The sequence below is a fragment of the Lampris incognitus genome, chromosome 21 (assembly GCF_029633865.1).
Source record: "Lampris incognitus isolate fLamInc1 chromosome 21, fLamInc1.hap2, whole genome shotgun sequence".
NCBI classification, from domain to species: Eukaryota; Metazoa; Chordata; class Actinopteri; order Lampriformes; family Lampridae; genus Lampris; species Lampris incognitus.
The window spans coordinates 9,777,987-9,794,088 of record NC_079231.1 but is presented as its reverse complement, the minus strand read 5'-3'; the positions used below and the strand labels follow the sequence as shown (position 1 = coordinate 9,794,088).

At 46.2% G+C, this 16,102-nt stretch overlaps 1 protein-coding gene across 1 annotated transcript in view; it reads right to left on the bottom strand.

Moving 5' to 3' along the window:
* iqca1 (IQ motif containing with AAA domain 1) overlaps positions 1 to 16,102 on the bottom strand; it is a gene marked incomplete at its 5' end in the record, with an annotated part of 75,804 nt that overhangs the window by 4,023 nt on the left and 55,679 nt on the right. Inside the window, 4 exons of the mRNA XM_056301583.1 lie at positions 3,601 to 3,800; positions 9,433 to 9,540; positions 15,072 to 15,154; positions 15,600 to 15,661. Of these exons, the coding sequence (XP_056157558.1) occupies positions 3,601 to 3,800; positions 9,433 to 9,540; positions 15,072 to 15,154; positions 15,600 to 15,661 (453 nt within the window). The remainder of the gene's footprint in view (positions 1 to 3,600; positions 3,801 to 9,432; positions 9,541 to 15,071; positions 15,155 to 15,599; positions 15,662 to 16,102) is intronic.

The window sequence follows — 16,102 nt, the reverse complement described above, 5'->3', positions numbered from 1 at the left end:
GAAGCTCTAGTGCAGCAATCAGGACACATACCCACATCCAGCTTCCCACCTGCACACGTGGCCAATTACGTCTGTAGGGACGCCCACCAAGCCGGAGGTAACACGGGATTCGAACCACCGATCCCCGTGTTGGCAGGCAACAGAATAGACCGCCATGCTACCCGGACCCAATCAAGACATTTTAAACCTGTGGATGGAGGTGTCTGTCTGCTTTCTCTCTGGTGTGCACTCAAATTAAAGTTGAGGATTGCTGGAATATTCCTCATATGAGGAAACACTGCAGAAATGGTGTACGCTGTGATTTGCATATTGAGTGAGAAAGTGATTATAAGAAGTCATTGGAGACACATGTTGATACCTTAAGGGAACTTAATCGTCTCAGACACAATTTGGATGTATGCGGATACAAGACATCAGATCTAACCAGGGCCTAAAAGAATGATTTATGAATGAATGGAGCTGCTGCACAATGTCACTGATTGTAATTACACTGCAAACAACACATTTGATGGCCACTTTCTATTGTCACTGAAACACCAATGTTGTCTACAGCACCTGCAACAAGCCATTTAGGGAACCTTGTTGCAGTTGCTTGTTGATGTTTTTCGGACAAAACATTTTTGGAGGAGGATATGCAAGTCTGCCAAACAGTCTTGTCGGGACACGCTCCTATAAATCCACAATGCACTTAAGACGGGGCGCTGACAGAGACAAAGAGGTGAAATGTGGCCAAAACATGACAGGGTCTGCTGTTTGGCTGTTTAAAAGCCAGCTGTGTGTCACACACGTACGCACACACACACACACACACACACACACGTACGCACACACACACACACACACAGGGAGTCAGCGGGTGTAGTATTTCACAGGGGAGCTGACAGTAGAAACCATGTTGACCAGAAATGTCCTGGCATGATGGGTTTTTTTGTTTGATAGGCATCCAGGCTGCAACACTACACTAATGAGCCAAAACCTGCATGATACGCTGTTGGTGTGCTTCCAAAACAGCTCTGATCCACCGAGGCATGGACTCTATAAGACCCCTGAGGTGTCCTGTGGTATCTGGCACCAGAACATCAGCAGCAGATCCTTCGAGTCCTGTAAGTTGCGAGATGGAGCCGCTGTGAATCAGACTTGTTGGTCCAGCGCATTCCACAGATGCTCAATCCGACTGAGATCTCGGGGGTAGTCTGGCCTACATCCACTCCCAAAGGGTGTGTCAGAGAGACGTCAAGCCCCAGCACCTGCCGGTGGACCCCGAGGCAGCTGTCTTCAAACTTTGTGACTTTGGCAGTACCAAGCAGCTCGTCCGTGGCGAGCCTAACGTGTAGTATATCTTGTGACATTACATTATATCGTATAGTCCGATTTCCCCACGGGGATCAATAAAGTATATATATATATATATATATATACATACACACACACATATATACACACACACATATATATATAAAGAAAATGTTGAGACGGGGCAACACCTTCTTCGTATTCCTCAAAGCATTTGCAGGGTGGCAGAGCGCATTATCCTGCTGAAAGAGACCACTGCCATCAGGGCATACTGCTGCCATGATCTACAACAGCGGTGGCTAACCATGTGCCATGGAGAGCCACATGTATGCAGGTTTTCATTCCAACCGGATTCCACACCAGGTGACTTCACTGATATATTCTTCCTCTTTGGACTCCACACCAGGTGTGGAGTCCAGCTGCAATGAAAACCTGCATACACATGGTTCTCCATGGCACATGGTTAGCCATCCCGATCTACAACAATGTTTAGATAGGTGACATGTCAAACTGACGTCCATATGAATGGCTGGACCCAGAGTTTCCCAGCAGAACATCGCCCAGAGCATCACACTCCATCAGCTTGTACTCTTCCCACAGTGCTTCCTGGTGCCATCACTTCCCCAGGTAAACGGCACATACGTACACGATCATCCATGTGACCTACAAGAAAATGGATCTTACCAGACCAGGCGATCTTCTTCCACTGCTACAAGGCCCAGGTCCAGATGTGAACTGTAGCTCATCATGGTGCACAGCGGTCATCATGGGCACTAGCCCATCTATGGCTACGCAGCCCCATACGCAGCAGGGTGTGATGCACTGTGTGTTGTGACACATTCCTCCTATAATCATCCTTAAAATTTTCTGTGACTTGTGCCAAAGTTGAAATTCTGTCAGTTCAGACCAAATGGGATAGCCTTCATTGGCCTCATGCATCACTGAGCCTTGGGTACCCAACATCCTGTCGTCGGTTTATGGTTTGTCCCCCCTTGCACACAAGCCTTGCTGTTCCAGAGACGCTCTGACCCGGTCATGTGGCCATAACAACTTGGCACTTGTCAAAGTCTCTCAGGTCTTTACTCCTGCCCATTTCTCTTGCATCCAACACGTTGACTACGGGAACTGATTGTTCACTTACCGTCTAATCTACCCAGACCTTGACATGTGTCCTTGTTTGGAGATGATCAATGTTATTCGGGTCACCTGTGAGTGGTCAGCATAAAAGAGCGGTATGGGAAATGACACACTGCTCGATGCTCCTGTTGATAACACCGTACAGCATACAACATATCTGTAAAGGCATGTTTTGACTCTTATTCATCAGGAGATGGAAAACTGTTGGTGCGCCTGACCTTGCATATAATTTTGACAGTAGGCGATGAAAAACTCTGATTCCCTTCATGTGAGCACAATGGGACATGGTGTAGTTGGTGCAGCAAACAAAACAAAGACTTCAGATCCACAATGTAAAACCCGGTTGCACTGCATCAAATCGAGGAGTGGTTTTTTTTCTTCATCAGAATATTCTGCACAATCAGGGATTGGCGGTTCGAATCCCCGTGTTACCTCCAGCTTGGTTGGGCGTCCCTACAGACACAATTGGCCGTGTCTGTGGGTGGGAAGCCGGATGTGGGTGTGTCCTGGTCGCTGCACTAGCGCCTCCTCTGGTCGGTCGGGGCACATGTTCAGGGGGGAGGGGGAACTGGAGGGAATAGCACGATCCTCCCACGCACTACGTCTCCCTGGTGAAACTCCTCACTGTCAGGTGGCGACTGGCATGGCTTGGAAGAGTGGGGTAATTGGCCGGGTACAATTGGGGAGAAGGGGGGGAATTCCCCCCCCCAAAAGAATATTCTTCACATTGTCAGGGAAAATACTTCACTTTTAAGGGAAGATGCTGTAAAAATGTCCATAAATTACCCTTTGGCATGATGAGATTAACACATCCATCATAAAATTATTAAACAAATGAATATGAAATATTATCATTATGAACGAGATTAAAACCCAAGACATCCACCTATCTATCTATCTATCTATCTATCTATCTATCTATCTATCTATCTATCTATCTATCTATCTATCTATCTATCTATCTATCTATCTATCTATCTATCTATCTATCTATCTATCTATCTATCTATCTATCTAGTGGGAAAGGAGAAGAGGGAGGGAGAGGAAGAGAAAGAAGAATCAGAAGAAGAAACATGAGAAGAAAAGGAAAGAGGATGAGGAAGAAGGAGGTGATGAAGAAGATAGAGAGGAATGTGAAACAAAGACCCAGCGGTTCACCATAGCACCCACCTTCAGCACCGCGTGCAGCAGATACTGGAGGCCACCGTGGTTGGCGTGTTTTCCCGCCAGCCGGTCTGAGGAGAGGTTGAACAGGTTTGCCCCGGTCTCGGTGCAGATGGCGTGGACCAGCATCTTCTTCCCCACACCGGCCGGACCAGCTAGCAGCATGCTCCTCACAGCGGGAGCCCTCGCATGGACCGCCGGCGAGCCTGTAGGAAGATGAGCACATCACCATCAGAGGCAGCTGGACGTGCTACTGCAGTTAGTCTCTGAAATAATCTCATGACATTTACATAATTACCTGTGAAAAGGCATCACAACATGACATCGTTTTACTCTGTCTGGGTTTTTTTTTTAAGATTGTTTAAAAATGGTGGCTGTCTTGTTTCAGAGCAAACCTTCCATGTTATTTTATTTTAAGCCTTTCTTTACTGAGTCAGTGAAAACTAGGAGCAGGACAGAGGACAGAAACACAGGAGAAAAAGTCCTGGTATGGGTCGGTCTTCATTGGGTGGAGGTACAGGAGATCTTCAGACGTGGAGGACTAAACTGCTGAAGCATCTCCAGATGTGACTGTTGGTTTCACCACTGCGACGTTTGCTTGAGCACCACAGCGTTAAAATCAGCTGTTTTGGCACCGTCCAAGGGAAACAATGGCCTCTTAACTCTGCATCCGTCCTGCCGGATTGTGCGGCCTCTGATCCCAACTGTGATTAAAAGGAGACACTGGAAAGCCGCCAGGGCACAGAGCGTGAGAGCAAAGGCTGTACGGTCACAGTCCAACAACCCCTTCAGAACCAGGACCAGGACCCGCAAAACCAGATCGAAGGAACCAGAACCACCTGTGTGTGTGTATGTGTATAAAGGCAGTATGCTACCTGTATATACTGGTACATATCAGTATATACTGGTATATATGGCATATACTGGTGGTATATCACTGGTATATCTTGGCCAGCTTCACCCCCTCATCGTTTCACCCTCTTATGGTACATTTACCAAGACCCTGGCAGTGTCCAGTACACGTATTTTGAAGAATGCCAGTCATTTTCTTTTTTTAACTTTTTATTTCCGAGTATTTTCTTCAACGCCAGTCATTTGTAATGGATAATACGCACCATAAGAGTTAACTGGCACGTCACACTGGCTTAACGCTCCTACTAGGAGCTTGATCGGATTTTGGAGCAGCACACAGAGACCCAGCTGCCAAAACACTGCCGGTTTCTGGTGGGTTTCTGCTGCTGTACACGATCAGTGTAGAGGCCTTCACACGCCATATAAGTGTCAAAAGAGGCGATAAGCCGTGTCAGTCATCTCGTTCACTGTCTGGGCTACTACAGAGCAGTTCCTCCATCATTCTACATACACCAGGCCGAATCAGAGGAAAACCCACTGGTGACTGAACGCATGCTGATGTGGATACGAGCACTGTTGTTGTGCTGTTGCTGCAGTTGGTATGAGATGACTTGGTGAGAACAAGACAATGAAGAACTGCCCTCCCCCACCACCACCACCACACACACACACACACACACACACACATACAGCCACCAGGAGGGAAACAGCTGTCTGTGTTTCGGACAGCTCTTTCCAAATGTCCGATAAGTGTCTTGTCTGGTCTCCAGAAAGCTTTTGGAGAAGCTCAACAATCACAGTGTCTGGTTTTGGCTCAGCTACAGAGGTCGTTTGGAGAGGCCTGTCTGGTCTTCCAAGTATTTGAGCCCGTGTATTGTTGAGTCGCGTCAACATCAATTTTTTTCCGAGGAGTTGGCATTCCGCTCGTCGGAGGGATGAGTATAAAGTCTGGTAACTTGATAATGTATGTTAACAGAGGAAGGCAGAATGTGCTGCTGGAGATTCCTCTCCAAGCAGCCATATTTCGCCACGTCATCATGTGACCCCCCCCCCCCCAAGAGAATAATAAACATGTACTCATGGTGCCCAGGTAGCATAGCGGTCTACTCCATTGCTGACCAACACGGAGGTCGGTGGTTCAAATCCCCGCGTTACCTCCGGCTTGGTTGGGTGTCTCTACAGACACAATTGGCCGTGTCTGCGGGTGTGAAGAGTAGGGTAATTAGCCAAGTACCATTGGAGAGGAGACAAAAACACGCACTCATTTGCTCTGATAAAGTTCGCCATTAGGGGGCGGTGCTGTCAACGGCAAAGATGGCCAGGATATTGACAGGAGGAGACGCTGCAGATATTATGAGACTTCCATTGGTTCTGTGTTGGAGGTGTGTGACTATCCTGAACAGGAAACACCTTGGATCTATTAGAGGGCAAGCTTTTTAATCAGAATCGTATTAGTATTAACCTTTCCTCAGCAACAGAAAGTGTGTAGTAGCATGATGAACCCATCTCTGATATCTCCCATTCAGAAAGTCTAATAAGCAACAAGTTGATCGCACGTTGTCTGATCTCAACACAACAACAGGTCTGGGTGTCATGAATAATGTGGGAACGCTAATGTGCATGTCAACACAATCACTGAATGGAGTCTTTAAGCTGATGTTTCCGTTCATTTGCGCCATTTCTGGTACATATCCTCCGCTGGGGATGCTGGGTAATATCCTCTACTGAAGATTATAAAGAGGAAAACCCTCAAGGGGCCGATGGGCAATAATGACACAAATGCAGCCACGGAGGTCTTTGAACCCGTGCCAGGTCTCTCGGTGAGAAACTGTGTGTGTGTGTGTGTGTGTGGGGGGGGGTCAGTCTGGGGAAAAACAAAAACAATATGCTATTGTGAATGAGCCGTGAAGACTCCTGACATTATTAAACACCAGCAGGTGGTGAAACCCAGCGTCCTTTTAGTTACAGTACAGAGTACAGCACATCATGTCTACTTTAAACACACTACTGGTTATTAACCTCGCGGTTTGGGAGATACATGGTCAAGTAACGTCAGTGATCACTGATCAGACTGCTGTTGAGAAGCTGATGCTGTCTATTGATTTAGTGTCTCATTACAGGGACGATGAAGACGTTTTGGACTTCGTTACTATTGCCCACTCACCACGGCCCTTCATAACACATCTGTGAAGCTTTCACACAGACGGTAAAATCACCACAACAGCATTTGTTATCGTGATGCTAATGAGGGTCGAAGGAGCACCCAAACCAGGTTTAGGAACCACTCAGAGAACAACCTGCAAGATCTTTTACATTACATTTCAATACACATAAACACCTCATCAGTTTAATGTAAACACACAGCTACACACAGTGCATATACACTATACTCTATACACACATACTGTTATATACAGTATATTATATACAGTATATATACAGTATATATACAGTGTGTGTGTGTGTTTGTGTATTTATATATAAACATACATACATACACTACATTATATACATATACACTGTCATATACAGTATATTATATACACTATTTTATATACATATACAGTATATTATATTTATGTTATAGAAGGGTGACCATCTGACTAGAGTCGTGCCAGTGAAAGATTAAAGACACAGACAGACAGACAAAAAGCCAGACAGATAGACAGATAGACAGACAGACAGACAGTCACACACACAGATACATGAATAGAGTGAATGAAACTGATAAACACACAAAAAGGCACAAAAACTGATATTAGCAAGTAAACACACACACACACACACACACACACACACACACACACACACACACACACACACACACACACACATACACACACCCAGTGGAATAAGTCCCGTCCTGCTGTTGTGTCATGTGGTGTTTTTGTGTGTTGGATGATGTTGGTGGGTGGTCTGCTGGGTCAATGAGACATCATACCTCTTAACCTGCTGCAGATCTGACACCCTCCGTGCTGACTGACTGTTGCAGCCCTGACACACACTGCATGCTGACTGACTGTTGCAGCTCTGACACACACTGCATACTGACTGACTGTTGCAGATCTGACACCCTCCGTGCTGACTGACTGTTGCAGCCCTGACACACACTGCATGCTGACTGGCTGTTGCAGATCTGACACACACTGCATGCTGACTGGCTGTTGCAGATCTGACACCCTCCGTGCTGACTGACTGTTGCAGCCCTGACACACACTGCATGCTGACTGACTGTTGCAGCTCTGACACACACTGCATACTGACTGACTGTTGCAGTTCTGACACCCTCCGTGCTGACTGACTGTTGCAGCCCTGACACACACTGCATACTGACTGACTGTTGCAGCTCTGATACACACTGCATGCTGACTGACTGTTGCAGATCTGACACACACTGCATGCTGACTGACCGTTGCAGCTCTGACACACACTGCATACTGACTGACTGTTGCAGCTCTGACACACACTGCATGCTGACTGACTGTTGCAGCTCTGACACCCTCCGTGCTGACTGACTGTTGCAGCCCTGACACACACTGCATACTGACTGACTGTTGCAGCTCTGATACACACTGCATGCTGACTGACTGTTGCAGATCTGACACACACTGCATGCTGACTGACCGTTGCAGCTCTGACACACACTGCATACTGACTGACTGTTGCAGCTCTGACACACACTGCATGCTGACTGACTGTTGCAGCTCTGACACACACTGCATGCTGACTGACTGTTGAAGCCCTGACACACACTGCATGCTGACTGACTGTTGCAGCTCTGACACACACTGCATGCTGACTGACTGTTGCAGCTCTGACACACACTGCATGCTGACTGACTGTTGAAGCCCTGACACATACTGCATGCTGACTGACTGTTGCAGCTCTGACACACACTGCATGCTGACTGACTGTTGAAGCCCTGACACACACTGCATGCTGACTGACTGTTGCAGCTCTGACACACACTGCATGCTGACTGACTGTTGAAGCCCTGACACACACTGCATGCTGACTGACTGACTGCATGTGCCCTGGGAGGATTGGAAGGAAGAACTGACAGACTGGATGGATGAGTGTGTGTGTGTGGGTGTGTATGAGAAAAAGATAAAATGTGTGTGTGTGTGTGTGTGTGTGTGTGTGTCTCTCTATCTCTCTCTCTCTCTCTGTGTGAAGACATTTTCAATGAAAGTCATAATGACTTTGAGGGGAAGCCTCTCCAGCAAAAAGACAGTGACCGATCTTTCACCTTTAACCAACGCCAGGGTCAAACACAGTTTAAAAGACCACACACACACACACACACACACACACACAGTGTGGCTGAAATATTAATGTCGTGTGCCACTCTAAAGTTTCTGTGTTTTGTGCGACTGGCTCACGGTGCCATGCACGGCCCGGTAAAACTGGCAGGGGAGCCAGGTCATGAGGAGGGCAGCGGATTCTGGTGTGATGAAGGTCACCGCTGTATCACCTCCATTCAGATGAGCGCTCAGGACGCAGCTTACCGTTTACCTCCACATTCAAAAACTAGAATGCCAAAAGGTAGTATGTCAAGTTGGACAAGAAATAAAACGAGATTTATAATGGCCGTCTGTTGTGTGTGTGTGTGTGTCTGTATTCTGTACTAACTCTATACATGTCTACATGCAGCAGCTAGCCACTGTAGTATAGTGATAACTACATGTGATGCTTTCTCAGAGAGGGAAACACATTTAATGACTGTACATCTATACACACACAGACAGACAGGCAGGCAGGCAGGCAGGCAGGCAGATAGACAGGAAGACAGACAGGCAGGCAGGCAGGCAGGCAGGCAGGCAGGCAGGCAGGCAGGCAGGCAGATATACAGACAGGAAGACAGACAGGCAGGCAGGCAGGCACATAGACAGGAAGACAGACAGGCAGGCAGGCAGGCAGGCAGATAGACAGACAGATAAACAGGCAGGAAGTAGACAGACAGACAGACAGACAGGCATTACTAACCTAGGGGCAAGATGCCATACAAGGCGATGAGCTGTCGGATGTCTGACAGAGACGGCATTGGCTCAATGTCCATCTGGCGCAGGGTGGTGCCCAGGTAACTGTATTCACCTGCAGAGAGACAGAGACAGAGAGGGACAGACAGAGACAGAGAGGGAGAAGGAAAATTGGAAATTAACAGATAGAAGCAGCTGAAGACACACACACACACACACACACGCACGCAGGCACGCACGCACACACACACACGCACGCACACACACACACACACACACACACACACAGAGGCTGGCATGCAGACACACAGAGGACAACAGTTGTCGGTTGTAGACGTCCTATCATGTGCATGTGGAGTCATCCATCCACGTCATAATGATGTTTAACTGCTGGAGGACAAGTCTCCACATTGTTCAGCACATAAAAACATTATTCACCTTCTCATAGCCACAGGGGCTGGAAACTCATCATCATCATTATCATCATCATCATCATCATCATCATCACTATCAAATAAGGCGTTGGTTTGACTGTAAACTTGGTTTGTATCCACTGGTCAGCTCCCTGGTGTGAATGTACACTGGTCTGTATGTGATAGAGACCTGGTTCACGTAATGTAAATACATATGCAGGATGTTTTATTAATGTTACTCATTCAGGGGGAACTGTTTTGATCGAATAATCTGAATATTGCTTGTTTTGTGTCATATTTCTTATTGGATGGTGCTGTAGTAACATATAGAGGAGTGTCCTGGTGTACCAATCCTTGTAAATGCAGCTGTGTGTGTGTGTGTGTGTGTGTGTGTGTGTGTCTGTGTCTGTGTGTCATGCCATCTGACAATGGTGTGAAGGACTGCTTCTACCAGCAACTAGGTGAGGCCCTTCATCATATCCCAAAAAAGAACAAGCTCCTTCTTCTAGGAGACTTTAATGCTAGGGTAGGAAAGAACAATGGTTATATGGAGTGGAGTACTGGGTAGGCATGGGGTTGGTCAGGTTAATGCAAATGGTCTGAGGCTGCTAACACTGTGCAGAGCATGACCTCACCATTACGAACCATGTCAGCAAAAGACCAAATACAAAACATCCTGGAATCACACACAATCTAAACACTGGCACCTGACTGACTATATCATAACAAGACATACTGACACTAATGATGTCTTCTGATGACAGGTGCAGAATGTGGGATGGATCACTGTCTGATCATGACCAAGCTCCACATCAAAGTGTGCTCCCCACAACATCTCAAGAAGTCCATAAAAAAAGCAACTGAACTGTGTTAAACTGAAGTTAGCCCCAGTACGGAATGAATTCCATCGCTCTGTAGGCATGAAGGCACTATAGTTTAAGGCCATTCTGAATTCTGACAATTCTATGGATCAAAAATGGACCTCCCTAGCCTCACTGCTACATCAAGCTGCAATTGACTATACAGGCTAGAGAGCCAGAAAACATCAGGACTGGTTCGACAAGAACTCTGACACCATTACATCCCTGCTGAAAACCATGCATAGGGCACACAGGGCTACTCTCAACTGCCCTGCATCCGCCATCTTTCAGCAGCATTGGCAAACAGCACATAAGGAGGTACAAAACAACCTTGCGCACTCTGCAAAATACATGGTGGATGAACAAAGCTCATGAGATTCAATCATATGCTGAGAGAAATGATATGCACGACTTAAACAATTCTATAAAGACTATATACAGCCCTAGGAACTGCTCTATCACACCCTTAAAATCAGCAGACGGACTGACAACCCTGAAAGACCAAAAGCAGATACTGGCAAGGTCAGCTGAACATTTTGAAGCCCTACTTAACCAGCACTCACCAACCAACCAATCCATCCTGGAAGGGCTGCCAATTCGTCCGCCATCCCAGACCTTGACCACTCGCCAACTCTTCAAGAAGTACTTGCAACCATCAACTCTCTCAAGAACAATAAGTCCCCTGGCAGTGATGGTGTCTCAGCAGAACTCCTAAAACAAGGAGGATACTTGTGCACCAGAATGATCTATCAGTACATCCTGCAGGTCTGGGACCAGGGGAGTGCCCCTCAACAATGTAGGGATGCTAAAAGTGTCCCCCTGTCCAAAAACAGGTGTGACAAGTCCATCTGCAGCAACAGCCATGGCATATCCCTATTAGCTCTTGCAGGCAAGGTCCTAGCAAAAGTTATGCTATGCAGGATAGTGATGCACTTGACACAACATCTACTGCCAGAGTCACAGTGCAGTTTCAGAAAGAACAGGAGCACTGTGGATATGATTTTCACAGTAAGACAGCACAAGAAAAGTGCCGCAAATAACATCAGGACCTTTTCATGGCTTCTGTCAACCTTCCAAAGCTTTTGAGAGCTACTTTGGAAAATCCTGATTAAGGTTGGCTATCCAAGCAAATTTGTGAAAATTCTATCACAGTTCCATGATAGGATGGTGGCACAAGTGGCCATAAGAGGACAGGAATCGGTGCCTTTTAATGTATGCACTGGAGTAGGCAGGGGTGTGTGCTGGCACTAGTACTCTTCAACATTTACCTCCTTTGTGTCACAAAACGTTTAATAAAGATCTGGAAGACAGTAGTGGGATCACAATAGACTTTAGGCTAGATGGAAACCTCTTCAACGTCTCAAGGTTCCAGGCAACCACCAAGTTGTCTGCAGTGCAGGTCCTTGAGCTGTAGTACACTGATGACTGCACTCTTGTACCTCACACACCAGAAGACCTGCAAACTATTCTTGCTGCAGTTGTGAATGCCTGTCTTCACTATAGAACATCAACCACTCTCAATTGCTCCATCTTTCAAATATCTGGGCAGCATCCTTTCTGCAACACTAATCACGAAACTCATAACAGAATCAAACAAGCCCCTGTAGCCTTCGGCAAACTCCAACGTAGGGTCTTCCAAAACAAACACCTCCACCTGCACACCGAAATTGCCATTTAAAAAGCATCTGCATTACAACTCTGCTATACAGCTGTGAAGCCTGGGTCACATGCAGCCGCCACCTAAGGTTGCTGGAGCGGTTCCACATAAGGTGTCTGCGATGAATCATGGGGATCACGTGGCGTGACCGTGTTCCTCATGCTGAGATTCTTGCTAGGACAAACTGCAAGAGCATAGAAGCCACAGTCACTGAACATCAACTGCGCTGGCTTAGGCATGTCATCAGGATGCCTCAAGAATGCCTTCCACATCAAGTCCTGTATGGACAGCTTCATCTGGGCCTTGTCTGCAGGTGGTCAGAAGAAGCGATACAAAGACCAGCTAAAAACATCACTGAAGAAGTGTTGTATCGACCCCTTGAGACTGCAGCAAGCTGCCATCAACCGTTCCAACTGGCGGGAGATCTGCCATAGAGGTACAGAACAGCTGGAAATTGAGAGGAATGTGAAAAAACAACAGAAAAGACGAAGGAGGCAAACAGCCATGCCTGCCCCCACTAACTCAGACTTCATATGCCCAACGTGCAATAAAACTTGTGGATCAAGAAGTGGACTCCACAGTCATCAAAGAACACACCGTTAACGAGGAGGGATGTCATCATTGGACTCGATGGACTACCAGCAAGCAAGTGTGTGTGTGTGCGTGTGCGTGTAAAAAGAAATAAGAGGAATCTAAAGATTTTTTTTGTATATGTACATATAAATATGAGTACAGCAATTTTTCTAATTGAGAGACTTTTTTTTGTTCACTAAATCTTAATTTTGGATTTTCACATACAACGCTGCCTTGTAACCCTACACACCACAACATCACGGAAATCAATTCCACAGTATCAATATGAAGAATATGACGAAAAAGTGCATGAATACCCTGCAAACCCTCATTTGATGCTTAAAGGATAAAGAAAAGCTCTCCAGTTTGCACAATTGTTTAAGACATAAGTACGTATAACTGACATCGATGGGGGAATTCAACTGATTTACATTTGAGACGGTTGAGTCAGATCTGAATCTGATTCAATTCTGGCCAAAACTTGTTCATGGTGGACCAACGGCATGCTGACTGGAATCCACCGCTCTCTGACTCACTTTCTCCTCTCAGGACAAATGGAGGACAGCTGTTGGTGTGGATGACAGAATGGCATTTCCACACGTTACAGAGAGGAGGAGGAAGAGGACGAGGCAAACATGGAAATATGAAAAGTCATGTGACTGTCGCTAAGTTTCTTTTTACCTTTCCACCTCTCCTTCTATCTGTTTATCAATCTGTTTGTGCCTGCCTGTCTGTCTACCTCTCCATATCATCTATCATCCATGTATGTATTCTTGTATCAGTGCAATATAATAGATATCATATTGCACTGACTACATATGTCTCTAAGTATGTGTGTATATCTTTCTATCCATGTATGTATATATGTATGTATTTATGTATTGTATTGTAGCAAATTCAGGGGGCAGCCGGGAACCGCCGCCACAGCCAGGAAGTGAACCCGGGTCACTTGCACCACAGGCGACTATGCTAACCAGTTGACTAAAGGGTCTGACCTGACAGCCAACCAGCTAGCGAGTCTACACATCCATGATCTTTACAGTATGTATGTATGTATGTATGTATCTTTAACTACATCTTGTGTGTATCTATAGTATCCATGTATCTGTCTGTCTCTGGCAAATGGTTCCTCAGGGATACGTGTGTGTGTGTGTGTGTGTGTGTGCACGTGTGTTTAACATGATGGAGTGAGGTGTCTTGGTAACTGGTAGTTTCCTAGTGTTTTCATGGTTACAGAACCCTGCAGCGAGGCAGGAAGGAGATTGACTCATAAATCCCTGTGATTGGGAGGGCCGCCTCAGCCGGCTCCTGTGATATACTCCTGTGTAAATGCAGTCTGATGATCAGTGAACACACACACACACACACACACACACACACACACACACACACACACACACACACACACACACACACACACACACACACACACACACATAAACAGAGTGGTGTATGGGCAGACACACACACTCAAATACATTCATACATATAGGACACAGACACACTAACAAAAACAGTTGCACACAGTAAACACACACAAACTCACACACACACATGCACACGTACAATCACACACCATCCATGTTTTTGTAAACAAACACTGTGACTGTGATCTAGAATTGCATCGCGGTAAAATCAGAAGTATTTGCATGTGTTAAGTATGACATCATCAACACAATCTGGTGCTGAGGTTCTCCAGAAGCAAAAGACCGGTAATGTTGTCATCAGCTGTCAGTACATCAACACTGACAGAGACAGGAAGGCAAACAGACAGGCAGAGAGAGAATTACAGACAAATGGATGGACAGAGCAACAAGTCTCGAGCCAGACAAACTGACATGTTGACTGAAAAATATGGGTGGGGATATAAACAGACAGGTAGACTGACTGACTGACTGACAGACACATGGCCCATGGCTTCAGTCACAGGATCTCTGAAAGAGGCTTTCATTCAATGTAAGACATCTACCTTTTTGAAAATATGACTCCTGGTCATCATTCAACTATGTTTCACCCCCTTGCTATGATGTAATTAGTGTTATTCTTGTTGCTGCGTAAGTGTTCTCTTGCTGTTTGACATACACTGGTGAATATCGGTGTGAGTTTGTGTGTGTGCACATGTGAATGTGTGTTTGCATGTTACCAATGTAATCAGAGAGCTTGATATTCATCGGTTGCATCAGAAACCCCTCAAGAATCAAATCCTCATACAGTGATTCAATGGTCCTGAGAGAGAGAGAGAGAGAGAGAGAGAGAGAGAGAGAGAGAGAGAGAGAGAGAGAGAGAGAGAGAGAGAGAGAGAGAGAGAGAGAGAGAGAGAGAGAGAGCACGAGAGATAGACAGAGAACACAAGAGACAGGGAGAGACAGAGAGAGACAGAGAGAGACAGAGAGACAGAGTGCGAGAGAGAGAGAGAATCAGAGTGAGAATCAACATGTGAACAGAGGGTTGAGAGTGATGTGGGAATTTGATTGACAGCAACATGTTAACAGAAATATTTTGATTACCAACTTTTCACTTGGAGACCTTGACTCCTGACATATTACCCAGAATCCCCTCCTCTTATCACAGACATGTATCCTCAATCCCCCCCCCCCCACACACACAAACACACATCCCACCACACATCCCCCTACCACCCCCTGAAATCCTTCTGCAGACAAGCACTGACCTGTCTGCTGTCAGGTCCCTATCAATCTTCTTTTTCTTTCTCTTTGTGGTTTTCTTCTTCATCTATGAGTGAAAAAGAACTATAATTAGTTACAGAAGAAGAAAAGAAGAAAGCCACTTTATTTTTGTCATTGTACAAGGTTACAATGAAAAGTGTTCTCTGCATGTAACCATCCTATTGTATAGGAGCAGTGGGCAGCTGCAGTACTTAGGGACCAACTCCAGTTCTTCTTTCCATTGCCTTGCTCAGGGGCACAGGCAGGAGTATTAACCCTAACATGCATGACTTTTTGATGGTGGGAGGACACTGGAGCACCTGGAGGAAAGCCACCGCAGAACATGGAAACTCCACACAGAAAGGACCTGGGACGGCTTGGGGATCGAACCCAGGACCTTCTTGCTGTGAGGCAACAGTGCTAACCACTGGGTCACTGCACCACCCTGCATAGCATGTACACAAAAACTGCATCCATTCGACCAATTGATCACAAAGAAAACCAAAAA